This window comes from Falco biarmicus, chromosome 7, assembly GCF_023638135.1.
Source record: "Falco biarmicus isolate bFalBia1 chromosome 7, bFalBia1.pri, whole genome shotgun sequence".
NCBI lineage: Eukaryota > Metazoa > Chordata > Aves > Falconiformes > Falconidae > Falco > Falco biarmicus.
In genome coordinates, this window is record NC_079294.1 from 71,952,080 (window position 1) to 71,979,881 (window position 27,802).

At 42.9% G+C, this 27,802-nt stretch overlaps 1 protein-coding gene across 1 annotated transcript in view; it reads left to right on the top strand.

Annotated features, from left to right (window-relative positions):
- Nucleotides 1-533: 533 nt before the first annotated feature.
- LOC130153008 (potassium/sodium hyperpolarization-activated cyclic nucleotide-gated channel 4-like) overlaps nt 534-27,802 on the top strand; it is a 72,226-nt gene continuing 44,957 nt past the window's right edge. Inside the window, exon 1 of the mRNA XM_056347399.1 lies at nt 534-1,377. Coding sequence (XP_056203374.1) covers nt 674-1,377 — 704 coding nt within the window. The 5' untranslated portion in view covers nt 534-673. The remainder of the gene's footprint in view (nt 1,378-27,802) is intronic.

Sequence of the window (27,802 nt, forward strand, 5' to 3'; positions counted from 1 at the left end):
CAGTAGTCGCTCCTATGGCAACCCAATAGAATGGGATGGCTTCATGAATATTCCCAGGAGCAGGGGCTGCTTGAGGAGTAAGTGATGACAGTGATGTAAGCAAGCAGTGGCTGCTGCAGGTTGCAGTTCATTGTGCTATTGGCCGGCAGGTTGAGGAGTTTGAGGTACCCGGGCTTGAGCTTCGCTTTCCGGATAATGTCTGCCCGCCAGGAGACACAGCACATTTGCATCTCGAAGCCAACATGGCAAGGCGGCTGCTGCAGCTGCCGCCCTCCCTTGCCTTCCAGCCAGAAGTGTGTGGCTCTCCTCTAGACTTCTTGCCCAGTGCTGTGGATCTGAGCAGACAGGGATTGCAGTAACACTCACCAAGGGGAGACAAGCAGCAAGTAGCCAAATCGAGACAACAGAGGAAGCCGGGCGGGGGGGGGGGGGGGGGGGGCGCTTTTTTGCCTTCCCTTTTTTTTTTTCCCCCTTTCCTTCTGGATGCAGAGCCTGTGTTTTGATGCAGAGCCTGTGGATGCCACAGTCTGGTAAGGAGATGACACACCAGTCTTTGGTCCCTTCTGCCCCTTGAGCTGGGGGCAGGGGCCTGGGGGCAGTGTCAGTTCCCCTCCTTGGGCAGAGCCGGGGGGTCTTTCCCTCTAACTGAGCAGCAGCAGCAGCAGCATCGGTCATGGACAAGCTGCCCCCCTCCATGCGCAAGAGGCTCTACAGTCTGCCCCAGCAGATAGGACCCAAGGCATCAATCATGGACGAGGAGGAAGACAGCGACAAGGACACCCGGAGGAAAAGCATCAGGCTGAAGCCACTGCCTTTGCCCTCTGCTGGGAGCACCCGGGCACTTGGGGGAGACCCCGGCAGAGGGGGGGACCCCGGCCTCCTGGAGACAGAGGCAGGCAGCAAGGGTGCCAAGACCAGCACCAACGGGGACTGCCGCCGCTTCAAAGGGAGCCTGTCCTCGCTGACCAGCAGGCACCTCCACGACGCGGCCGAGGAGAAGAGGCTGATCGGCGGCGAAGGGGAGCCAGCCTCCCCCAGTGAGGACAAGAGCCCCCCTGGCAGTGGGGAGCTGGAGCAGGGACTGCCAGCGCCTCCACCACCAGCGTCCCCACCAGAGCCCCAGCAGCAACCCCCCCGGGCTTGCTCCTCTACCTCCATCAAAGTGGAAGGAGGTGGAGGGTGCGACCAGATCACCCCAGATGAGGAGCAGAGGCTGGGCCAAGCTGGTTTCATGCAGAGGCAATTCGGGGCCATGCTCCAGCCGGGCGTCAACAAATTCTCCTTGAGGATGTTTGGCAGCCAGAAGGCCGTGGAGAGGGAGCAGGAAAGGGTTAAGTCTGCCGGGTTCTGGATCATCCATCCCTACAGCGACTTCAGGTACAACCGACCGCCCCCCCCCCCCCCCCCCCTTCCTAGCCCACTCAAAACTAGCTGGCTGGCCCCTTCCCCTACCACATCCAGCTCAGACCTTTCTGCATGCACGCACCCAGACATAACTTTCCTTCGCAATTTCCTAGTCAGAGAAGCTGGAGGACACATCCAAGATCTGTTCCAGGCAAACAATCTGCAGGTTTCATTTATATTTAAGCTTAATTTTAGTGTCCCCACACTACTACTAATTTTAAATTGTGTTTTTAAACCAATAAATATCTTTTGCTTTGGCTTTCTATAAGGGAAAGCCTCTTCATAAGTTCAGTGTAAATGGGGAAAAAAGTTCCCACCTGATGCACAACTGTAGACTAAAAGCATGGTGTCTGCTGCTTAACTAGTCCTGCATCTCCAGTTTAGAATGTACGGTCTGTCTGATTGATGTTTTCAGTTCCCATTTTGGTACCTCCAAGTCCTCTCCCTTCTGCTTCCCCAAGAGTTAGGGAAGGATGTTGCTACTGTTGCTGTTCTGTAGGGCTTCTTGCTGCAGCATGCTTGTCAGGAATTGGTATGTGGCAGGGGATAGAGGCATTCATTAAGAAGGAACTTAACACCTTCAGAGTCTTACAGAGAAAGATTTTCTCTTTTGCATCTGTAGACCCATATTTGCAAAAGTAATTTGGATAGGAAAGAGTTAACATTGCCTTTATGAAAGTAATGGCTTGCTTTCACTCAGGCAGCAACATTTCCATGAAGGATAATAAGAAAATTAACTTGTAAACCCTAGAGCCAATTTTTGTATAGTTCTGTATAGCAGAGGGTTTGTTTTGGGGTATTTCTGAGTAAAGTATTGTCTACTGCACAGGTGAATTGTCCTCTGCAATATGTATGTAATGTACTGCAATCAATAATTAATTACTTAGTGCAATCAATGGCTAAGGTTTATTGCTTCAACTTTAATTACAACTGGCTTACGTCTCACATTTAAAAGCACACAGTTAAAAGAACATTATTCAAACACACATCTATCAAACTACATGTATACTACAAAATTCATTTATTGAATTCTTGGGCTCTGCAAGAAACCTTGCATTATTCCCTAAAATACAGTTAGCAAGATAATTGCAGGAAGGGGTTCCAGGATGGATTTGGGTGCTCAAAGACAAATGACAGAAACCTCTTGACACTGCCTTTTAGGATTTAGCAAGGAGCCCACATGCTTAGAAGGTTCAGCACTACTGGCACTGAACAGATGCCTTGATATTTGCTTGGATTAACAAATGTTATTAGAAGGCTATGTGAATTGGAAGACTGCACTGTCGTTTAAATTGAGTGCATTCAAGTGTCCCAAGTGCACAGCTGACCGAGCATATGAGGGTTTCATAGTAGCTACATCATGATATATAGTCCTTGCAAGTACAATCTTATTCAAACCCAAATTGGAAAGAGTATAAAATTGCCTCCCAATTGTGACTGATCAAGTAGTACCCCACAAACAGTGAAATGAAAGCTTTAGAAAGAACAAAACCAATTTCATATTCTTGGTTATAGATCTTTGTATTATGTGCCACGAGTCTGGAATTACAAAAACTAACTAATGTGCTTTCTTGGGTTATTTTAGCAAGGTGTTCTCTGTGTGTCACGCCCTCAAGGGATTTTGGATTTATTAGTCTCGGGATTGTATTTGGATTTACGTGAAAGCAGTGTTCAGTTCACATATCTTTTGTGTATCTGTATAGTGGATTTATTGCCTTCATCTTTGTGACTGTTTTCAGCACGGAATCAGACTGGCAAACTTCAGTAAAAGAATTGTAGTGGTAGCTGAGGTAACCACCTTGCCAAGATGAGATGGTCCTAAGAGTTTGGGTTTTTTTAAGATTCCTAGTGAACCAATGCTTATTCCTTAAAACAGCACATAAATTTATGAGGTAAGTTTTTATTTCTGAGGTGCTTGGCATTAGGGCCACTCCTAGCCTTCCTTACACAAAGGAATGAAATATGCAGGCAAACTTAGATTCTCCCAAACCAGCTGGTCACACTGAGTATGCTAACACTTAGATGTTTGTATGCATGCAGATATATATGAATGCATGTATGACTTGTTAGTATTAATAATAATAGTCCTCCCCTGACGTAGCTTTGCATTTGTGCAGAGAAAGCACAGTAAGCTGGATATCTGTACCCTGGTGCAGTCTACTCTCTGCCTGGGGTCAGATTCCAGGTAGGCTGATACCTTGCCACTTGGTGTTTCTTCTGTATTGATGCTAGAAGCCTAGCACACGAATACCTGTTTTCTCCCTACTTTTACATACCAACATCAGATGGGGCAGTGGTACTGGTTGAATGGAGAGGCATCTGAAGACACCAGGAGGAGTTGGATGCACTATGTATGGTCAATATGTATATTTTCTGGGGAACTTTGTTCACCCCTGTTTCTAGTTCACATGCAACATATTTGTTAGAATATGAATGCAGCTTAGAGAAAATGTGTGGGCTTCCATGAAAAGTGACCTATGAACAATGGCTGCCTTAAAGGAGAAGAGTGGGAGTTTCCCAGATTCTGTTGGGGTTTTGTATTCCCTCATTCTCTGAATGCTGCTATAGCATCTGTCTTGGAAACAACTCACGTGAATATGAACAACAGTTTTTGACCTCTGAAATGCAGCAGATTGCACCAAAGAGGAGATATTACCAAAATGTTTGCAAGAGGTATATCCTTGACCCAAAGGGCTCTTATTTTCTGCTTTGCAAATTGTGCAGTGCATAATATAACAAGGAGTGTGATTGCTCCTTGTTATAGATGGGTGCAGATTCTGGGGTGTTAGGATCTTGTAAGAGGCATGAGTCTTCATTATCTTGCACTTCGCTGTCACCAAAGCTGTGCAGCAGCATTTTGTGTACAAGTTTCAAGTTAATAAATATTTAGATCCAGATCTTATTTTGTGTATTTTTTGAGAAACCAATTTCACCTCTTGAGAATGAGGTGCGTCTTCAGGCGTTTTGGTAGAGCTCAAGACCTCATGACTCCTGTCTCAGTACAGCTTGAGATGGGAAGTTTTGAATGGAACACTCCAGCCCTATTTACTGGGGCTTGATTCTGCTGTGAAATGACATTGGTGAATTCCTCTGACTTCATGTAGTTGCATCTCCTTTGCACTGTGTGAGAGGAGTTCCTGTTTTAGAATAGAACTGAGGCTTTCATCATAGTCTCATTGAATTATCATTTTAGCATCTAATATGGCTAATTCCAGTGGCAAATCTATGACCCTCCAAGAGTAAAGCAAATTAATATAGATTGTCTGTGTTGACCTCTGTTTTTAGTCCATTGTCAGGGGAAAAGACACCAAATGACCTTTATGAAAACCAAACTCTGTGCCCCTGAGTACTCATGACTAATGCAGTGGACTAGTTCTTGAAGCACTTAAAGGGTGTCTTAGCAATTTCTAATGAAAGTAAGAGTACTAGCTCCTGTTCCGAGGTGCAGGTGTGTGTTAGCAGCTTGAGTTTATTTGCATCTGTGGTTGATCACACACCGGTGCAGAGCCAAACTGTATTTCCTAGATCAAGATTTATCTGTGAGTTTGAAAGCTTTTTCACTGTGTAGATAGAATTGTAATTTATTGCTTAGAGGAAGCATTGATCCAGTACAATTGATTTAATAAAAAAATTGCAGACAAACAATGATCTATCTAGTTTGTAGCTGACTGAAGCATATTGGTTGTAGCTGTTACCCAGAATTGCTTGGAAAAAAGTGTAGCATGCTGCTTTTAGAAAGGCCTGAGAACAGATACACTGTCTGAAGGACCAAAATAGTCCAAGCAGTGGATGTAAATAATAGAACTGCACGTTATTCACTGCCCGGTAATCTATTAACTTCTTCACAGAAAAGAGAAGCTGCTGCCTTTTTGAAAACAATGGAAAATATTCCACTCTGTAACAGCCCCAACTTCAGATTTTAGAATTTTTCTTTTAACTGTTCTCCCTTTTAATACTTCTCTGCAAACAGATCCTTTCTTTCATTTCCTTCTTCTGCCAGAGCCCCCTGTCAGCTTGGGAACCTGGGGAGATTTCTGTGGTACCAAAAGCAATAGATGCTCAGGTGTGATACATAAAGTAGGGGAATTCCTGGAGAACAAAATAATTTGCTTCCCTTCATGCAGCTCCAGACCTCTAAGCAGTGCCATTCAGGCTGCCTTCTTGTGGGGAATTAGTGGGGTTTCCTAATTATAGTACTAAATGCTGAACCCAATAGCACTGGTGGGATTGAGCAAAAATGGGAAGGATGTGTGTTTACCTTTTCTGCTTTCCTGAGTAGAAGTGATTTCTAGAGTGCCTCATGGAGTGCTAGTCTGTCTGTGCTGTCTGTTCTCATTCGTAAAATGTTTTGTTAGAAGGGTAAACAATTTGTGAAGCATACGGCACTGCTCACTGACTTTGGCAGTTCACTTAGGTGGGTGTTGCTCTCCCTGCTTTCAGACAATTACGCCCTTTTCTTTACCTGCTGCCCAGAATGCTGCTTCTTGTGCCGGCTTCACTTCATGCCTATCCACATTCAGATGCTGTCCACAATGGCAAACTCTCATCATGTGACTTGTCCACTGCTCATAGCAAAGTAAAAGGAAAGCTACCCACTGTGTGGGCCATATGTACAGCAAATTGAAATTCTGGTTCAGTGAAACCTCTGCTTAGAGGGAGAGGTCTGGGAGACAGTTGCATTAGTAGCAGAACCTGCGCCTGTCATAGAAGACTAATACAATGTGCAAATCGGGCGCAGGTTTATTGGTAGGCAGCTCATAGACTTGGCTATTTTCGTTTCTTGTTTATGCTGATGACAGTTGCCTCAAAATCATGTGGGAGCACTGCTAGCTGAGGAAGGGGAGATGCTTTCCTGAAGTCAGATCTTGCTGTCTTTACTATAGACAACTTTCCTGCCAATTCCCAGGGCAGTTTTGTTGGAGCAGAACGAGGGGATCCAAACAGGAATAATGTGAGGAATAATCCAAATTCTGTGAACAGCATGTTGGTGGCTTCAGTGGACAGTGAATCAGGCTGCAGGAGAAGAAACATGATTTTGTGACCATAAACTAAGGGGACCAAACTAGTGCAGCCATATTTCCCATGTCCATAGGCAAGCCATTACATGCTTCATGCCCTAGTTCACATGTCATGAGGCAGAGGATGAAAAAAACACACTAGACAATCAGTGCAGGGATACAGTTTTTTGTATGAGACGTTCAGTTGCTATAAAAGGCAGCGTTTGAAAGCAGGAAAGCCTCAGTAAATGAAACACCTCAGTGTATCACCATAGTATGTTTTAAGACTATAATCACATAATATTACGGTATTTTCATGTATATTCATGTGTAGGAAATGAGATGAAAGAGTATAAAAAATGCTAAAGCAAATATTGAGATTTAAGAAAGCGCTATGGTTAAGATTTTCTGCATAAACGTCATTGAGGCCCATTGCACAAATCTCTGCCAATAGATGCATACATTATCTCTTCCACAGAAGCCCATGCCACATTCCATACACACAGGGATGGCTCCTTTGTGAAAAACTATTTAACGTTTTCTCTATCTCCTTGTTAAGGTAGTATACCATATTTATTACATCTTATTCAGATCCTATTCTGAAAAAAACAGATTAATTTCTTTATAGCGTTTTCTTTATTTTGACACTTATAAAATATGCAACTATAATGGCAGTAAATGTTCATTTTGCCTCCTGACACCTTGGCTAGGAAACTGGTACCGTCATCCCCAGTTTATAGCAAGGTGGCAGAGACTCATAGAGACTAAGGTCAAAAACGTTCATTAACTTGGTGTAGTCAATTTAAGGACCTGTTTTGCAGAGTATGAAGCATTACACACCACACCTTATGTTCAGAGCTCTGCCTTTGTGGGTGCTTAGTGAGGAATCAGACATTGCTGTGACCCAGAAGACAAGGGCACAGAGATAATGACTACCTGTTTTAAGAGTAATGGGTGCTTTAAGAGGATTGGGACATTCTGATTCGGACCGTGTCTTGGACTAGCTTGGTGAGCAGCCAGACTGAGAAATGGGCATGCCGATCCCACCCACCCTCTGATGTTTGTTAGTTTATCTGTCGTTATAGCAAGAAAAAAAAAATCATAGCAATAAACAATGACATAGTGTTCTCTTTAATCATCACCTAAGAATATTATTCTAATTACAGTTTTGGACTGAGCGATTTGCTTAACACCTCTGCAGGAACTTTTTGGCAGAGACAGAATCTCCAGGGCACTGCTCATCTGCCTTAGCCATCACATCTCATTCTGCAGTTCCTTATCTCTCTTTATTGCAAACCTTCCAGATTGTGCAAGAAATGAGCTTCTATAGAAAATCTCTTTCCAGCCCACATCTGCCTCAAGCCCTTCCTCTCATGTTGAATGAAGCATGAATTCTATGGGAAGAACTGTTTTGAATCATGTAAGGACTGTAATATAATACATATGTACAGCTAACCTCCTTTCTGCTATTTCGTAACCTGAGCTTTTGAATTTTTTATAATACAGTGTTTTTGTATAGTTGTTAAGGTTTTAAAAGCCAAATCAGTCCCTATCCTATTGTAATATCTCTGGATTCATTAGCAAGTATGAATCTTTTGACGGATATGCTGCACTGCCCTTTGCTTTGAATTAAGCAATGGCCATAGCAGGTAGTTACAGCAAAGGAACGATGATGCACCAGATTCTTGGGTTACTCTCCAGGCTTCAAAGGGAAATATACTCTGCTTATTACAAATTCTGTGCTTGTTTTCTCCCCAGTACCTAAGCATGATACCTTCTGCCCATCTCCCTGCAACCTGTTGTTCTCCCTATCCCTCACTTCAAGTTTGTGTTTCTTACCCCACCAGTTCCATCACTATTTTCTAGGCTTCTCATGGCAGGTTTCTTGTCCAGCCAGTCCCAGGTCCCAATACCCAGTTTATCATCTGATCACTGTCTTCCACTTTGTCTTAGTTTCCAGTAATGCCTCTTCCACCTGCTGCTCCCCACAATGTTCCCATTGCAGTATGTTGCACGTGGCACTTAGTCCAGTTCCCTCCCTTGCCAGGCTCCATCCTTCAGGTTTTTTCTGTGTGGGTCTCCCCAGATTAGTTTTCTCTCGTTCTGTATATTCTGAGTTGCTATCATCCCTCTGACTCTTCAATCTCAGTTTTCTCACTCTTTGCTTTCCTTCCTGATTTAAGAATAGATCATTTTGCCTAGTAATTTAAAACCCTTCCACATTATCTCTATTTCCATCCTTGGACACTACCAGCCCAGCAATGTTTAGACAAACTCTACATGTTTGGGTTTGGGTTGTTTTTTTTTTTTTCCCAACTTGAAATATCTCAGTCCTTAGAGCTAAGCATTTAAAAATGATGAATTTGTATAGTAGCACAATCCCCACTCCATTATTGTGAAACAGATTTTAAGGGAAAAATGTTTTTTCTAAAGGTTTTTATTGGTAGACACACAAAGAATCACTGTAGGACTGTTCAGTACTATTATAAGCAGGTAAATTTAAGTTTTCAAGGTGTTATTCTGGTTAGGTAACTCTGCTAGTGCTTTCTGTTGCACTGAGTTTTTCTGCTGTAGAGTCATTTATTACACAGATAAAAGGGTGATCTTTGTCTGGAGATAACGTAATGTCATTTTAGCTTGAAATCATTGGAATTTTTCTTGGTTTCTGATGTCTTATGAGCATCTCATTAGCAAGCCCATGAATCCCTCAGTTTGCTCTTGAAACCAACTATCTGAGCTCTCATCTCTGCCAGAGCAAAGATTTCTTCCTTTCTCTTATTTTTGAAAGTTGTGTTGGTGCCAAGGCAGTTATAGGTCAATTGAGTTATTGTTGGTTCTAACTGGCACTCTAACAAGCTATTAGATCAATTTACCTACAGATGAACGTCACTCAAAATGAAAGGTGCCAACTCCTTTTCTGTCTCTGAGAACTAAAAAAAACCCACACTTCCACTGATGGGGTGTAAGTGAAAGGCCAGTTTGTAGGGAAGTGGCTAGAGAGAGCATTAAGATTTAATCCCTAAATGTTTATGCCATGAGGTCTGTGACTGAACAAGGTCCAGGCTGTTTCTGTGTGCGGCGGGGTGAGACTACGTCCAGAACTCAAGGCCAAGAGGAAGAATTAGGAAAATCTGACAAATGCTCTTACATCCCTTTGCTGGTATGTAACAGAGCATGGGTTTATTTCCATGTGGAGAGCCCTATGGCCTCTTCTCCTTTATTGGCTCTCCATGTCCCATGTGTTCCTGTGACTACTGATGCAGGTGTAGTATCCACAACCATCTCAAATCAGGCAGCACCTGGCTGGTGACATCATTACCTTTTTGGTGTCAAGTGATCTATAACTTCATGAGATTTACTTGTTCTGTGTTGCAGAAGAGTCAGAGTTATTATGGTGAATGGGGTTGATTTAAGTTCTGTTCGGAAACGTTTAGATAACCTCTTCCTCTACAGCAATACAGTGCTTATTCCCACTGGGCATTTCTTAGTGAGACAGTTGTAAAACAGTGGCTTTTCAACCTACAATTCAGGACAAGGTTTCTTGACCAAGTGGCACTGCAAACTCATTCTGGGGTCTCCAAATCAAAGTTACTTTATATATAACAAGCAGTAATAACTGCTCAGGTATCCTTGCTTAAGTGGGCAATTTTTTTGGTAAAGCACAAGGCAGATGAGAATGCAGCTTGGCTCTGTGCAGCTCTACAGCTCTGCAGTGCTGACAGCACTAAACCCAGGGTTTTGTCAGCAGACAAAGCAGCTAGGACTCCAGAAATGGAGAAGAGAGAGCAGATGGGTGCTGGGCTAACAAGCTGCTACCACAGAGACTTTTTTCTGCCCATTTTCCATGTTGAATTGTTTGCTACCTGGGAAGTCCCTTTACAAATTGAAATTATTCCTTCCATGCAGTATATTCACAGTGGCTGACATAAAATATGGTCACCCGGTGCCTAGTATTAGCACCAGACTGTAGTAAAACCAGGCTGTTAACTCCTGAAGAGACGCTGCATGCAGCAGTGGAAGACAGTGCTGTTGAGAGCAAAGCAGATGAGCTTCTAAAGGGGAATTCCAGGGTCAGCTTGAGCGCCCACCACTTGGACATTATAGGGGCACAACTGCTTCCCCAGCAATGTGCAAAAGCTAATCTCATTTGTGGTGACTCCTCCAAATGTGCTAATTACGGATTTAAATCTCTGCCTCTTTGGATGGAGAGGTTGTCTGTGTTTATGCATGTATTGTTAAAGAGCTTAGAGGCAGGAGAGGTGCTGTAGGTTGCCAGCTGACTAGCGTAGGAGCTATAACTCCTTTTTTTTTTATTTTCACTGCTGGCAATTAGTAACTGTACACGGAGTAACTCCTCATCCCTGTACACAGCTCCAGTGAGACTGTAGGCAGAGGAACTCCGATGGAATTCAGTTTTCCTGGTGAGAGCTGCTGAGCACTGTTTACGCTCTGATGCTCAGTTCCACTCCCTGCATATTTGGGGGATGGAAAACCTAGTGAAGTACATTTGTATTTGCCTGGGTGTGGGAAAGAAATGTCTTGCAAAGTTATCAGTGCTCCGAAGCTTGTGAGGGAGATAACAGCTGCATTCCAAAGACTTGGGGACTCCATTAATAAGTCCCTTCCTCCCAGCCGTTGCTTCACACGTGATTTTAGGGCAAGGTGCTAACTCATCACAGCGCTAACAACATTGTTACTCGCTGCAGTGTCTCATCTGCAAAGGAGTTGTGTGCGCGTGTGCGTATGTGCAGGTCTCCAGGGGATAGGAGGAAGTGGAGACCCCTAATTATCCAGCCCTGCTCTGTATGTTCTCTCACCTCTGTCCACCTTTGTGACTAGGCTGGAGGGATGGTGCAGAGCACAGGGGTGTGGGCTGAGCAAGTCCAGTGACATCTTGGCTCTCTGCAGAGAAGCAGAAGTTGCATTAGGCATAGTGAAGCAGTGCAAAGGTGACGTTTCCTGGCAGTGTCAGGGTTTGGACTACCTCTCCCAACAGTCAAAACAATGAGAGAAATGATGACTGTAGGGAGCTTTTTTAACAATAGCAAACCTGCTTTCATTAAGCACAGAGGCCTGATGCTTGATCTTTCCCCCTTTGCTTTAAAGCACTAGTGTGTGCACAAGGTATGCTTCTGTTAATAGCAAAAGGAATATTTTTTTCCATCCCTGGTTTTCTGGGGCTTGTGGGCAGGCAGGAGAAAAGACCAGTCTAGACTACAAACTATGGTCTGTTCTCCTTGATGCCTGTACAAACCATTTGTGTCATTCTCCCGTGCTTATTTAGCTGCAGATACACTTTGAATCATAAGGAATGTATAACGGATAGAAGGACAAACTGGAAGGCAGGTCAGGCATCTAGTTTTGACCCTGTGAGCCATCCTGAACAGAATACTTTGTGCCTTGGTTTCTCAGCTTTGAAAAGAGGGTGATGATACTGCCGGGGACCATGGAAAGTGTGGCAGAACTCTAAAATATTTTAATGTCATGGGTGCTAGAGTAGATTTCAGCAAGGGTTTGGTTAATATCTACGAAACAATTTCATGAGAATTTCTTCATGATTAGCCTTTTCTGTGTACTGCTGTACATTTGGTTACATCTCTTGTCCATCTTTTGTTAGGAACACAAAAATGAGTGGATCCATGTACTGTTAGGTGATTTCTGAATAATTGGTTCCTTTGTCTTAATATGGAAACTGGTTACTAATGCCTCTACAGTTCCATGTATGGTGCTATATTGTGTGGCACATTTAGAACTAGGCTGGAAAAAGATGGAAAAAGAGCTTGCATGGGGAGGGAGACAAGATGAACCATTTACGTCAAATTTGTGTCTGTAAATGAGAACTGTGCAGCCTCTGCACAGAGTTTGGAGATGTTCTAAAAAGAAAATGTTCCATCTTTTCCTCACTTGTAACTTGTATTGCAAGGTGTGCTACCTTTTCTTCAGGAGTATGGGACTTTAGTAAACACTTCCTGAATAAAAGGTCTGGCACAGGAGCTGGCAAGATATCTGTCCTTTTCAGTGGTGTGCCAGCTTTAGAAAACATCCTCTAAGCTTGTCAGCTGTTGAGTCTTTCGGATAATCTGTTGTGACCCCTTGGTTTTTAGTGCAAACACAAGTGTGCTTCAGATCATGCCAGCCATGGTTAAGGCAATACACTGTGTGTGCGCTATGGTTGTAGAGCAACTAGGCTTGTTCCACAGTTGGGAATTGGAACAAATGCCTGGGTCCAAGACATACTTAAATCAGACTCCAGATTTGGCAATGACTGTTGGCTCAAGCCTGACTGTTTTGGAAAGTTTCTGGTCTTCGATTTAGCGAAACCCCATGTAAAGTGACATTGTTTGGAGCTTCTCTTAGAGTTTCCTGTTATGATGGGGCTCCTCTGCTGTCTCTTTGCAGCACAGGCTCTCTCATGTACTCCTGATTCATCACCCAAATGGGCAAATTCCTCTGGCTTCTTGTTGTCTACATATATTGATTGAACGATGGGCCAAAGCCTGCCAGACAAGGAGAGTTCTGCTGGTTTCATGCTCCTTTTGTAGCACAAACAGGAATTTAGGTTAACAGTGGCAGATGTGAGTATGGCCTAGGGCTCCTGCTTTTGAATGGGGGATCTGGAGGCCTCATCTGCAAGTAAATTCACACAACAAAATCTGCACTGCAGACAAAAAAAGATTTGCCTTGACATCTTCTGCCCCGCTCTGAGATCCGCAGTCAGTCAGGAGAGCACTGCATGCTCCCAGCCTCTCTAGCTCGGTAGAATTAAGGCTAAGCTTCATCATGAAATAATGCAAGCTGTTCCCACCCCAAATAATTGGCTGCTGGATGGCTTTGTGTCTGTCTAACCATTATTGCATGTGGGTGGATGTGTTATGTGTGTGTGAATAAGTCTGCTTTGGAAATTAATACATAACACTGGGGGTGCATCCAATAACACAATGCCTCATGAGTGATGTGTATGTGAGGAGTGTAAAACAGAGCTGAGCACGTCAAACAGGTACAAACATCTCTCTTCCTGGTACCACAGGATGGTGATTCCTACATCCAGACCACCACTACCTTTTTTTTGCTTTTCCTCCTGCCTAAAACACCTCAGACATCTTTCCTGTCTTCTGTTTCCCATAGCTGAAATTTCAAAGCAGGAAAAAGAAAAAGCAGCAAAATTTCTCAAAAGCTCAATTCCCTGATCAGCACAACCCTCTTTGCAGAGCACAGTACCCGTGGTGAACAGGAAATGACAGAGGTGTTGACTTGTCCATAGAGATGAAAGACACTGCCTTATCCTTGAACATAGCTGTTGGAGATGGTGATGTATAGAAGTCATGCACAGCTTGGGGAGTCAGGAGATGTAACCCCTCTGGGACTTGGCAGCTGTTACAGGGTATTATTTTCACAAGGCTGAGCTGTTCTTAAACACTTCCTCTAGTGTAACCATAACACACACACATTTTCTCAGTAATGGCAGTCCATCAGCGTTTCTTTCCAGTCTTCTTAGATAAGATGTACAGAGACAAGCTGTGAAAGAGCTGAACAAGATGCCTTGATGTTAGTCATTCACATTTCCTTAGTTTGGCCCACGAATAATCTTTAAGCCTTGCTTTCTGTACAGATCGTTGTGGCTCACTTTTTTTCAGCACCTCTTTCAAGTAAGGACAGGCAAGTGGAAACTTGTGCCTGCCCCAGACTTGGATACTAAGCTGCAGTCCAGTTAGAGAAAAAGACATGTAGGGAAAAAGACATACCTCTAGGTGTAATGGTTCAAGGTCGAACATAGCTCTCCTACAGCTGGTCACAAGAGAAGGGGAGAGGAAATCTTCACAAGTTCTTCACTTGTTTTTCAAAGGAAAAATATATGTGGGCCTGGTTAGCTCAGAAAGGAGAAGGAAGGATATTCCAAATAACAGAGTTATGTAGTAATATAAACTACCCTGATCATTCAAAATCCATGGCTGTTGACAGAGCAGACTAATAACTAGGCTTCATAGGCAGCCAGAAAACACTGTAAGTAATTGTGGTACAGTGTAAATAGTGTCCCTCAGTTTTATTCATACCCTGCCCTGAAGTGTAGTTGTATGTTGTTCTGTGTTTCACCTCAGCATTAGCCTTGGTCCAGTGCTAATTATTTCTCCACACACTGGGGTTCTTGTGGATGCAGAAGGATAGATCATTATTTCTTTGAAAGTTGTTTTTGTAAGTAGATGTATGGAGCCAAATTCCTTGGTGAGAACCCATTGCAGCTGGCGGGGGTGACATTTGGAATCAATTTTACTCATTGGAGGTACTTCTGGCCTCTTTCTTTTGTGTATGCACCTCTGAGGCATGTAGGGGCACTGTGTCTAGCACTGTTTGAGACCTGCTAATATTGCACTGCATGAGAGGTACCAGATTACGTTCACATTTTGATGTTTGTGGAATGGATTTAGTGAGGCTAGCTATCTGTTGCTAGAGTGGAAGTATTTTAGAACACCACTTTTCTGCTCTGCCCACAAAATAGCCATTTTTGATTCAATGGTGTCTTTCATAAAGGAGATCCTTAATTTATGATCTGAATATCTAATGAGTTAAGAAGTTTTTTTATATACTTGAGAGCGGAGCTAATCTGCTTTTCCTGGACTCTAGTGAAAGACCTTCTGCTGTTCCTTGCTGAAACCAGAGGGTGCTGAGGATGTTGGCTCCAGTGAGTTGCAGTTTTCTTCCCAGGTACCTTCATCACTGAACCATCTTTACACTTCTCTTTCTCAGCCTTCCTGTGATCCATTGAGTGCCAGCCAGTTGGGCAGAGTCATATCACATGTATTTCTGGTGAGAGGAATTTGAAGGAATACAGAGGAAACCCCTAGCTTTTGCCTTACTACTAAGCTTACTTAAATAGAAGGACTGGAAGAAAAACATGGGTATCATGTAACCAAGTATTACTGAAGTGCACAAGTTCCTGACTGATTTACGTAATATGCTAGCACATCCCTGCTCTTGCTGAAATCAAAGGTTAAGTCAGTGCCTGCTACAGTGGTCTTTGAATTGGGTCCTGTATGTGTAGAAGTGAAAAACCAAAAACATATTTCACGTTTTGGAGAAGAGGGCCTTTGAGAGTGTGTTCTTGTGTAGCTTTTTGGAAAAGCTGGAATTCATTGAGGCACTGCTGCCATCCTAGAATCCCAAAACAGAGCAGGGAACAGACTTGCCTTTAGGCACCACAAGCAAAGGATGGGACATGTCTTTTCTCTTAAGACACAAAATGTAAAAGTATGGATAGTGTTTTGGGGCTGTAACTTTCAGTACCTGGAGCATATTTAGGTTCTTTTAGGGTTTCTTCTGCCAGACTTGGGACCAGAAGGACCTCTTTGTAGACTGGTGAGGAGGGCTGTGGCATCTGCAAAGTGCTATTGCCCATCTTGCAGTTGCATGCACTTCTCTGGGCTTCAGGCAGGAATAGACCCTGTCCTCACAAAAAGAAGAAAAGGAAATAGAAAGAGCTCTGTGATGAGTTCCTGCCTTGAAGTAAGGAGATGTAAAATTTTAAACGGGTAGATTTAAAATATACACTTACACCTCATTTGTCAGTGGAATCTGCACCTTAAATAAGTAGGGAAGTGCTTGAATATCACTGCCTTGGGACAGATACCTGCCCTGCTATCCTTTTGGTAATTGTTTATGGAGTCAACAAAACCTACTTGCATGTTTCAGTTATACCTGAAGTCTGTGGTAATTATATTGGTCGTATGTCCAAAAATATTCAGAGGTTGTTATTTCATATTCATTTTGTAGCATGTCTAAGCCCTGATGCTGAAGTGCAAATACAGGGTTTTTTTCCCATTATTTATTGGGTTTTCATGAGTATCATATCTGCACTGTCCCAGCTGTTTGTAGAAATAGCTTTGTAATATTTCTGGGAAATAGCAAGGATATATATTTCCATTTTGTCTGGAAAACTGATACACGGGGAAACTACGTTATTTTCTAGCAAGTAGCTCGCAGAATCTGAACTTCAGTTGTGTAGCCAGCACAAGAAGTTCCTCAGTGACAGGACTGTCCTGTTTCCTTCTTTAGTATCCCTCTAGGTAGGATGAGAACTGGCAGCCTGGAGCCTCCTTGTTGTATTGATGGAAAATGGGCTGCATCAATCTGAATATATTTCTGAAACAACTTGTTTCTGGCAGGTTGTTAATTCTAAAAATATATTTATTTCTAATTGCTGAGCAGAATGCTTAATGAATTCTTCCTTCCCAAGAACAATTAATCAAAGAAATGATTTAGGGCTGGCACTTGCTCCCTCAGGGCTCAATGGCTGCATTCCATTGACTTAAATAGAGCAGATCAAGTCCAGCCCATACTGGAAACAATTTATCTAAGTATTTTTTAATGGTGCCCATCACTATTTGTCTGGATGTCTGTGACAGAAAAGTACTATACATATTGGAGGAGCAGCACTGGATGTTATAGTAGAGTTACAGCAAGCTGCTATGGTTTGCAACCCGTGTTTTCCTGGTTTGCATATTTTTTAAAGAGAGGTATTATGCAAACTCCCATTGGTTGTAATGGGGATTTGGAATGGTGAGGAAAGAAGGGGCTGCAGTTACAACTTGCACCAGAAGGTTTTGTGATTGTAACAAACAGCCGGAGAGGACTGGTCACTGAGACCACTGAACTAGAGCTTTGGTAAAAGAGAATCCCCTGGGAACCCCCACCACACCACAAAGTTGTGCCCTTCCTGCAAAGGATGAGAAATCAGAAATTTGCAGCATGTCCTGGAAAGAGCAGATGACATCCATCAGCATCCTGTGTCTTGGCAAAAGCCAGATATGTGTTAAGTGAATATGCTAGTACTTGTTCCTTTACAGGAGTGTTACGTAGCGTGCCTCAATGCCACACAGGAAGATGAAAAGCCAAAATGGCTCCTACCAGTCTGACATGAGGGGAAAGGCCTTATATGCCCTGAATGTGGCCACAGAATTTTCTATGTTCTGTATAATTGGTGATTCGAAGCATCCTCTTTGGGCAAGTGTGTCAGTATCCTTTCTAGGGGAGAATATATTTTAAATGTCCAGTTTCTGAGTTTTTCATTCTGTCCCGGAGTATGCACCAAGTCCTCATTTTTCCCAGTCTCCTGCTGCCCTTCAGCTTATGCTGGTTTTCCTCATTTCAGTGGGTTCAATGCAGAAATGTTTGTGGGGACAACAAATTAAATAGTTTCTCAGAAACTGAAAATGGCGTTGGAGCACAGTGGCTCCTTGCATAAGGAGCTGCCTTTCTGTTGAGCTGAAGTGCTAAGTTGTGAGCTAAGTTGAGTGCCCTTAAGACACTCAAGTGGATATCAGGATTCCTGGTCCTCCTCCTCCTTTCTGCTGTGGGCCTGCATGTGAGTGAGGCACGCAGGAAATAACTGCATTTCTGTGCCTCAGTTTCTCCAGCTGGCAGATTCTGATGGTGAGACTCAGCCACCTGCCATATAGTGCATTGAGGTCAAAAGGGAAAAATCTCTTGTGAGCTACATACTGTTTAATTCAGCATCCGATGTTTGGAGAGGATAGTGAATTCACGTGGATGCCTTAGATAAGCACAGCCTTAGCACAGTACGTTTCTTCTGAAACCTAAAATAATCAGATGCAATTGGGCTCTTTTTTTTCCTTAACTGCTGCATTTTTAGAAGGTGATTCATCTCATCTGGGGTGTCGGATACCTGAATAGTCCCAAGGTCCCAGTAGCATTAATCTTTTTGAGGATTCATTGTGTGCTAATCCAGCCTGAATAACTCATTGCAAACAAGAGTCCGATGTTAGCAGCAGGCAAGTTGGGAAGGAAAAATATTTTCTGCTTTTGAAACTGAAACACAATAGTCACTACCTTATTTTCATTTTAGATGTCTTACTTCCTTCCACCCCCATCTTCTCTTCCCCGCAGAAAGACGCTTATGGCTGGCACTTCACACTGAAGCTTCTCTGAAACAGTGACAGCAGCATTAACATTTCCCACCAGGGCTGAAAGTAATGATGTAAATCAGTGTTCTTCTGTTGATTCTCATAAGGTAATACTGATCAGTAGGAGCTGAAGTTTGGAAACAGTACAAAATACGTCCTCCATCCATCCCAATCCATGGTCTTTACACATTGATTCTTTGGCACTTCCTCAGCCTCTAACACTTAAAGCCATAGTTCTTTTCACAGAGTAGGCAGAAAATGTGCAGTAGAGTTGCCACTGCTGTTGGCCAAAATGTTTTTAACACTGAAGCAATACTTCTTAAAGAAGTCATTTGACTTGGGAGTGTAAGCTGGGAGTGAAATCTCTCTTCCAGGTCTTCTTACCCCTGTGCTGTGTAACCACTACATCTGTGGTAAAGTGTCCTTGTCAGGGATGAAAACTATACGCAGGCAACATGTTATGTCACACTGGCTTTCTCCTCAGTGAGCAGGTGGTTTAGGAAGTTTTGAGCCTTTAGAGTAACACAGCTTTGAATGTCATCATTCCAGCAGGCCACTGGAAAACCCTGAACTGCTTTCTGTTACCTCTTCCTGGCAGCTTTTTGGATTCCCGTTCTGCCATTAAGCAGGAAAGAGGTTAAACTTTTTCTCCCCACCCCATCTGGCATATCTGGGGCTCATGCAGAGTGGTAGGAATAATTGCATGGGTGCTGAAGTCTGGCAGATGCTGTTGCTTGTCTCAGACATAAATTCTAGTAACTTTACAAGTTGAAGAGAGAATACGAGAGAGCATGTGTGCCTTATCCTGCAAGCAGAGATGTATCTCATTGAGTAAATGGCTTCGTGTAGCTGAATGACAGCTACATCAGGTTCAGGTTTTATCCATCATCAGGCACAGGAAGCTCTTCCTCTGTTTTTTGGTTTTTCATTGTAAGATAAAGTAACTGGATGCAAATGACCAGATACTCTGCTAAGCAACATACATAGCTGTTTCTAAGGCTCCTTAAACCCGCTGGTGACCTGCTGTGGAGATGGTTGTGCTGGTGGTGTGTGGTTCAGAGGTTATGGCAGGTACCCCAAACCTGGGTCTCTAGGAGCCTCTGTGAGAGTCTAGATGTAATAAGAGACCTTCTGTCTCACCCTGCTTTCCATTTGGGGAGACTGGAGTTGTGATTCTTAACACCAAGCTGTGGCATGGCAATATGTAGGAAGAACTTTTTTAGCATCTCAAATGGCTAGAAGTCTTTTTCTTAGCCTCGCAGCTGACTTAGCTACTGTCTGCTGCATGTGTTTGTCACCTCTTTGTGGACTACTGCAGAGCATGAGGGCATACATTTATTAATCAAAAGCAAAACATCAGCTAGCAGACAGCAGAGCAATGTCCCCTTTACTATCACCCACTTTCTAAACTGATTCTTACCTAGTTATGTGACTAGTGTAACCTCTCTGACCTATGTTAATGTTTAATTTTAGCAAGTTTGGGTTCCTAGTGGTGAGGCTGATGTTCTCTTCTCATGTAAATTCATATTGAGAGAGCCATGTCAATACGAAATAGTTAAGAATCTAGACTGTCATCCTTGTAATTTACCAAGAAGATAAGTTGATGGAAGATACTTGTACCATCAGTTGGCATCCTGTGTCCTCTGCCACTCTTGCAGTAGCATTTACTCTGAACTAATATACATATGTACATATAAATCTCTATATAATCTATATAGATGTAAAAGTCTGTACCTGCAGCCCTGAATCCTGTTAGTGTGAGCTGCTGTTATCTGGCAAGCAATGGTGAAAGGTCGGATTCAGAGAAGTAGGCTTTGAAATTTCTACCTGTATATCTCTGAGAAACTGTAGCCTGGGCACTCTGAAATAAGATACATTCACTTGCCTTCATATACTTGGTACAAATCAAACCCTTGGCCCAGTATCGCTGCTGTTTGAGACAATTGGGAACTCTCTAGTGCAGATCCACCTTTGTAACAGACTGCCTGAACTTTTGAATTTGACTCATGTTAGATGTTGGATATGGACCGGGGCCTGAACTTCATAATGTCACAACTTATGTGCACCTTTAGGCTTTTGTCCTTCACATTCCACAACATATTCATGATCACTTGGAAGCTGCAGCCCTTATTGATCTATCCGTTCTCTACAACAACGTATGGCATGTTTCCATGGCAATAGGTCCCCTAAAGGGGCTTCTTTCCTTTCCTGAGTTTATTGGCCTTTTTCATTATTAAATCATCAGAGATAAATGCACACAGAGAAGGGTCAACATCTGGATCAATGGCCAACAAACAAAGCAGAACTTTTCCATATTCATACAAGCGAGAGTTTTCAGAAGATCAAACAATGCAGAATTGCCAGGCCCTTAGTATGTCAGTCTCATACATAATGTATCCTGGGAGCTCTGTGAAATCAATACACATCTTAACACCTTGAAAACCTTTGGGATTCAGCATGGGGGAGGGTGGAGGAGGGGGGAATCAAGAAATATTTATGAGTGCAATAGGGGGGGATTTGAAGAGAGGTTAAGCTCTCTGGCCTGGGCTTTCTGCCATGAGCAGAGTTTTGGTTAGGTGCTACAAACAGAAAGTTGTACTCAGTTCTTTAACTCTGGGAGGATGTGGTGCTGCAGGTTCCTTCTGACGAAGTTTGATGAGATAGCCATGAAGCAGAACATGTCTTACACGGTGACGTGGCTCTGTAGAAGATGATCCCAGACCACCAGCAGCTGGTGTGCAATTTGTCTATACCTTCCCTCAAGAGGGAGCCTGATATGGTCTACCTTAACCAGTGGGGAGAGGAGTCCATCCAGACAAGTTAGAGCTTGGTTTGCCAGTGGTTGCCCTTACCTGGTTTCCTTCGAGAGGGAACTTGTGCTTATAAATCTGCCACTAAATCTGTACATGTTGTCTTCCCAGTGGTGTCTCCTGCAGTGGAATTCCACTGCAGGACAATTTATAACTTTGATCACCTCAGTGGTGCTGTGAGAACAACAATAAATTGTCTAGGTTCAGTGTGTAAATGTTAGTCCTTTGGGCCTTCAAAAAGACAGGGAATAAGCTTTCCTACATGCAGTACAAAAATTTCACTGCTTTTGCAGCTTGTTACAGGGGAATTCTCCATGAGCTGCATTCAGGCAAGTGAGAAAATATTACCAATGCTGTTTTTAGTTGGAAATGGGATGTGTGCTCTATTGGCCTTCATACTCCAAATTTAGAGCTGGAACAAAGAAGGTCTCTTGTAGCTATCTCTGTTTCTGTGCATGCGTTCCCCAAAGAGTGAAAGGAAATCTTGTTTATTTTTACCTTTCAGGGAAGGTTGGGTTCTAAATGTAGCTTTAAGGTAATGTTTAGTTTGTTAGGATGATACTTGCAGGCAGGAAGGCAGCAGGAGTTGAGGAGAGTGGTCAATTGACTACTTTGTGCAGAATCCACCATGCCTTTTCTTATTCTTGTGACATGTTTATGTTTCAGCATTACTGGAAATGAAGTACAGGAGTATATTGTTTCTGTGTGATACAGTATGTCCACAGACCAAGGACTAGGTGTAAGTGTTCCAACACATCTGCGTTTATCGAATAGCAGATTGCACATAAAACTCTGGAAAATGCTTATACAATTACTATTAAGCGCACTGCAGGGTTAGGTGGTAGACATTGATATTACAGATCAGATGTCCAGAACAGTCATTATCCCAGGACATATGCAAGCCAGGCAGCAGCGCTGTAGCTAGCCTCTGTGAACTTCTGTGTCCTGACTGTAATGAAATGCCTCAGACTGTAATGAGATGACACCCTGCAAGGTTTGCTCAGTCTCCATGAAACTGAGGTTAGTGGTACCACGTGCTGTGTTGTTCACATACACTGTATGTATGGTATTTGGAGGAACTTGAGTGAAAGATAGCACTACCTAGTAGTTGAGAGTGCTGTCATCCTAGCCAATTCACTTAAATTCTATCATCATTCTAGCTGAGTGAAAGTTAAATACACTTACAAGAAAGCGGTTTCAGCAGCTTTTTGGGATAGGGTTCCATTTATTTTTTTAACATGCTTGAACAATACTTTTCTTAATGTGTTTTTGTCCATGACTAGTGCATATCAGCACAAAGCTAATACAGAGTGCTTGCGTTTTCTGAGACAGAAAAACAGGAAACACAGTGAAGTTGTTCTGGCAAAGTCACAGAACATCAGGACTGTCTGCCTTGGCTGATTCACAAAGCCTGTTTTAAACTGACTAGATGGAGACTGTAGAAATGTCTCTATCCTGATAAATCTAGTATTTGTGAAGGACAATCACCACCCGTTTCTTTGTGGCCCCTCTAGCAGCTCCCACAGGCAGTGCTGAGTGTCCCAGCTATCCTGAAGAGCCCTGATGGGGAGATTTCCCTGGAGGTTCAGGTATGTGGCATGCTCTCCCTCCCTGCAGAGGCCAGAGCCCACATGAGGGAAAGGCTTTGCCATTTCTCCTTCGCTAATACTTGATGACAAAGTTAACACACCTGGTAATGAGGTCATGTTGCATTTTGCAGTTTTTGACCAGAGCTGGGGGAAGTGCAGGGTCCAAGACTTTTATAGTCACGGCAATAAAAGCCTGGGCTCGTGTGAGTGGGCTGCCCACTGCAGTGCTGTCTGTGGTCTGTTCTGACTGAGCTGGCAGCAGGGGCTGTGCCAACAGCTACCTAACTTGTGTTTATTCAGAGCATTGAGCTGTTACGTAGTTCAGACAAACGCATTCCTTGGTAGATTATCTTCAACAGATGATCTGCTTTACTAGTCCTCAATTCTTTTGAATTCTCCGGTAAAAATCTCTGTCATATAGAATTGTAGAATAGTTTGTGTTGGAAAGGGACCTTTGAAGGTCATCTGTTCCAACCCCTCTGCAATGAGCTGCGACATCTTCAACCAGATCAGGTTGCTCAGAGCCCCATCCAACCTGGCCTTGAACATTTCCAGTGATGAGGCACCTGCCACCTCTACAGGCAACTGTGCCAGTGTTTCACCACCCTCATTGTAAAAAAGTTCTTCCTTATATCTAGTCTAAATCTACCCTGTTTTGGTTTAAGACCATTACCCCTTGCCCTATTGCAACAGGTCCTGCTAAAGAGTTTGTCTCTATCTTTCTTACAAGCCCCCTTTAAGTACTGAAAGGCTTCAATAAGGTCTTCCCAGAGCCACTTCCAGACTGAACAACCCCAACTGTCTCAGCCTGTCCTCATAGGAGAGGTGCTCCAGCCCTCTGATCATTTTTGTGGCCTCCTCTGGACCCACTCCAACAGGTCCATGTCTTTCCTGTGCTGAGGATCCCAGAGCTGGACACAGCATTGCAGGTGGGGTCTCACAAGAGTGGAATGGCGGGGGAGCATCATCTCCCTTGACCTGCTGGCCACACTGCTTGTGATGCAGCCCAGGGTATGGCTGGGATTCTGGGCTGTGAGCACACATCATTAGCTCAATGTCCAGTGTTTCATCCACAAGTACCCTCAAGTCCTTCTTGGCAGGGCTGCTCTGAATACCTTCATCTCCCACCCTGTATTGATACCAGGAGTTGCTCTGGCCCAGGTGCAGGACCCTGCACTTGGCTTTGTTAAACCTCATGAGGTTCACATGGGCCCACTTTTTGAGCTTGTCCAGGTCCCTCTGAATGTCATGCAAGTCTTCATCCCTTTAAGAAGCCTGACAGTAGAGTGGGTGTATTGCAGGTACTATCAAAGAACTAATAATTTAAGGTAACTCATAATGATATAATGTGTTTTGTAAGTTAAAAAGGGCATAATTCACAACTCACTATGTTATAATTGGTTAAATGCATCAGTGCCTCAAATGGGTTGTTTGCAAATTGCGAAGTACTATATCTGCAATAAAATTATTGCTAAGTAATTTGTATATTTATATTTTTACAATGGAAAAGAAGAAGTTTCCCCCTTTGCTGCTGCTATTACAGTATATAACAAGACTGGAAACCTCTTCTGAAAATAGGCAACCGTATTTCCTCGATGGTAGTTCTACCTCTGAATAAGTTATTTAAATCTTTAGAATCTCATAGTCTATCTATTTGTAATATAGGATGATAATACCTGCTTAATTATGTCTGTTGGGGCGTAATTAATGTATGGACATTACTTTGAAAAATGCAGGGTGTTGATTGTTGTTTAATAATGTAGTGTTAGATTTAAAAATTGATGATAGAGAAGCAATAAAAAGCTAACATGCTACTTGCTTGGCCTGCAAATGCCATTTTAAAGTCTTACATAAGCAATAGCTTTCTTAATTTTCCACTCACCAAAATCCATGTAATTATATTTTAAGGTAATAATATGAGAATAGAAGTTAAACTCGAAATACGGTATGGAATTCTGCACTGTTCAGAGCGGATTATGTGAGCAATTATGTAGATTGGAGATAATCTAAGTTAAAGGCTAAATACAGACTTTGGAAAATAATCTTGCCTCAAGTAAAACTGACAGTTGGGTGCAATGAAAATTCCATCAAAGACAAAACATGAGTTTTAAGAAATCTAGATGCAAAGTGCTGCAAGGTATATACCTTGCTTGTAGTGGACACTGTCACTGTGCTGTGAGATATCTCTAATCATCCACCTGCTTATGTAAGCACTTAAAATTCATCACTAGCTAATAGTCCTTTTGTTCCTCATAGGAAAATTAATCACATGCAGAATTGTATCCTGTCTTAGGAATTCACTGACAGCACTTACTCTCTCATACCCAGCTGAGGCATCATGATGACTACAGCATCTAAGTTCAAAACAAAGATGAATAGTTCAGACCACCAGCTGTACAGAGCTCCTAGTCCTGCCTCCTTGCTGTCATTGTGAGGAGATAGTTGGAACATCTTCCTTAGACCCATAGGTGCAGGTAATCTGAGTGTAGCCCTTGACCTGTGTCAGCCCTGGGCGTATCCTCACTGGTTATATTTTATGTATTTGCATAGCAACAACTGGCAGTGAGGCTGAATTTGGTGCAGCCCATGTTCAGACAGGGACAACCACAGCTGAATGAGAAGCAGGCAGTGCTGCCGAAGCAGGCAGCCAGGGGATTCTAGTGGCGGCTGGGACACAGCAGAGCTCTTTTCCTTGTAGTGTTGTAATGCATGGCTAATTATTAGTGCTCTCAGGGGTTTTATTCAGGATGGCAGAGGATACATATTATTTGCATAGATTGGTCAGAAGGAATTAAAACTGTTTGTCTTATTCTTTAGGTAGGTCCTCCTAATCATTTCCCATTACTTAGCATGCAAAATATTTTTGGAAGTCAGTTGACTTTTTTTGGGTGGGTATTCATTTCAAAGAAGCTTTCAAGTGCACAGGTATTTGAATAACTCCCCTATAAATAAATGAATTCTTCTAGCAAGTGAATTCTTGTACTCAGTAGCTGGTAGAGTGTCCTTTAGTGTTTAGGAGCAGTGAATCATCATGTGCCTCCTATTATCTCTGTGAATAATGCAAAGTTTGTAACTCTCTAGTCGAAATACGCCTACTCATATCTAGGAGAAGTAATGGTTCCAAAGGCAGGGAGGGATCTCTTCCTGCTTTTTCTCTTTCTCCTCTGTGTTCAGATACCTATGTGAATGGCTGCTTTCTGGAGTAAACTCTCCTCCCACCGTTGCTGCTCTAGCCACACTGACATCTACTAATGCTCTTTACAAAAGATGATTTCTATTTCTAGCCTGACTAGCAGTCCTGGGAATTAAAGCGCGACCTCTTTCCTGTCAGGATAGTTGCTGGCGAGCACAGCAGTGTCTAATTCAATATGCAATCCAGAGCGGGGGAAGGGAGCTGCCACTCTGGAGAAAAGGGCAGATTTTCGTCAGTTTTTTAAAGGAATAACATAGCGATTTCTCCCTGTGCAAAGCAGAGGATGGAGATGTCATTTGTGACTCAGTAGGTGGCACTCTGTTTCTTGAATCAGCACGGAGCCCAGTGCTCCTGCCTGGGCTTGGTAGAGCAATTGGATTTGTCTTTGGTTTTGGTTTTAGCAAGACGTGTTCATTACAGATTTGTTCTTGTAAGGTTAGGAAGGTTGGTCACGGTGTCTGAGCTAAATTCCATGGCTGGTGAGAACATCCTGGCTCCCTGGCATTTCCAGTTAGATGCATTTTTATTTTTGATTCCTTTCTGCGCACTTTCAGACAGTGCCTCTGTTCAACTCAGAGTTGGCTGCCTTTCAGCAGAAGCTGGAAACATCCAAAAAAGCTTTGTTAATTTAGAGGTGAGGTTGCTCAAGTCTATTTTCTCTTGACAGTGCAAACACTACAGAGCAAGAACAGAAGTTAAGGCCACAAATGTGCCCCACTCAGGCAGGTTTTGAATGCCATACTGACACAGTGATGCTGACCAGGCAAACTTCTGCAATTCACTATTTTCTCTCCAATTGGTCACAGTCCTTCTTGAGCTCATGTACTATAATTGGTTTCACTGCATCATGGAAAAGTTTTGGAAAATCAAAGTTTATTTAATTAAAAAAATTATATCCGAAAGCAATGTTCCTAGCCTGCTGTTACATTATGCAGTAGACAGAACTGAAAGATGATCTAACTTTCTGGTCAAAAAGCACAAACTAATACCTACAAAGTGTACATATTATCAAATCCAACTGAGTGACACCAACTATGCTTAAAGAGCATATATTCTTTACCACAGTAATTCTCAAGGCGCATTGTGTTTCAACTAAATAATATATTAGGAATGAAAAGATTGGAGGTGGTGGTGCATGTTAAAATGTGATTTTCAGATCTAAGAAGCATGCACAGAGTAGGATGTAGTATAAAATCCAAGTACGTTTGAACAAGACATCTGGTTTATATAGTGGTGGCTGTTCCCTGTGCTGTGAGCTGTTCAGTTGCACTGAGTCAACTATAATAAAGCAATATATTAATATTTATTAACTTTTTTTTTAGGCTTTTGAAAAGAGGAATAGAAGTGAGAAGTCAGAGGAAGTGTCCATGAGGTGCATCTCTTTTAAACTCTTTTTCAAGCCATATGAATAGCTTCAGATCTGGTTAGACTCAAGAGTCAAATTTAAACCTTATTTAGCCTTAGACTTTTGTGAAAAAATCCCATTCTCTTAATTTTGCCATGCCGCTTCTCTATCTGCAAGACAGGGATAATAACTCTGTCAGGCTCTCATGGGTGCAGCGGAGCCAATTTCATCACTGTCAGCTCTGCAGAATCCCTGGGTGCAAGGAACAACAGAAATACAGAAAACATGTGTTATTAATAGCTGGTGCTTGCCCTTACATACATCACATGCACCGTTAGTCATTCTGACCAATAATTTATGGGGAGTGAAAGGATGTTCCTCAATGTAAATGCAGAATTACACATGGCTGATATTAGGTCTCTGAGGTGTTGTGGTCCCTGAGTCTATTCAGTCTAAATCCAGTGATGCCCCCCTAAGCAGATCATACTTAATATGTGGGTAAAATTATAATGTGCAGGAGCTGTGGAATCTGAATAGTTAGATTTTAAC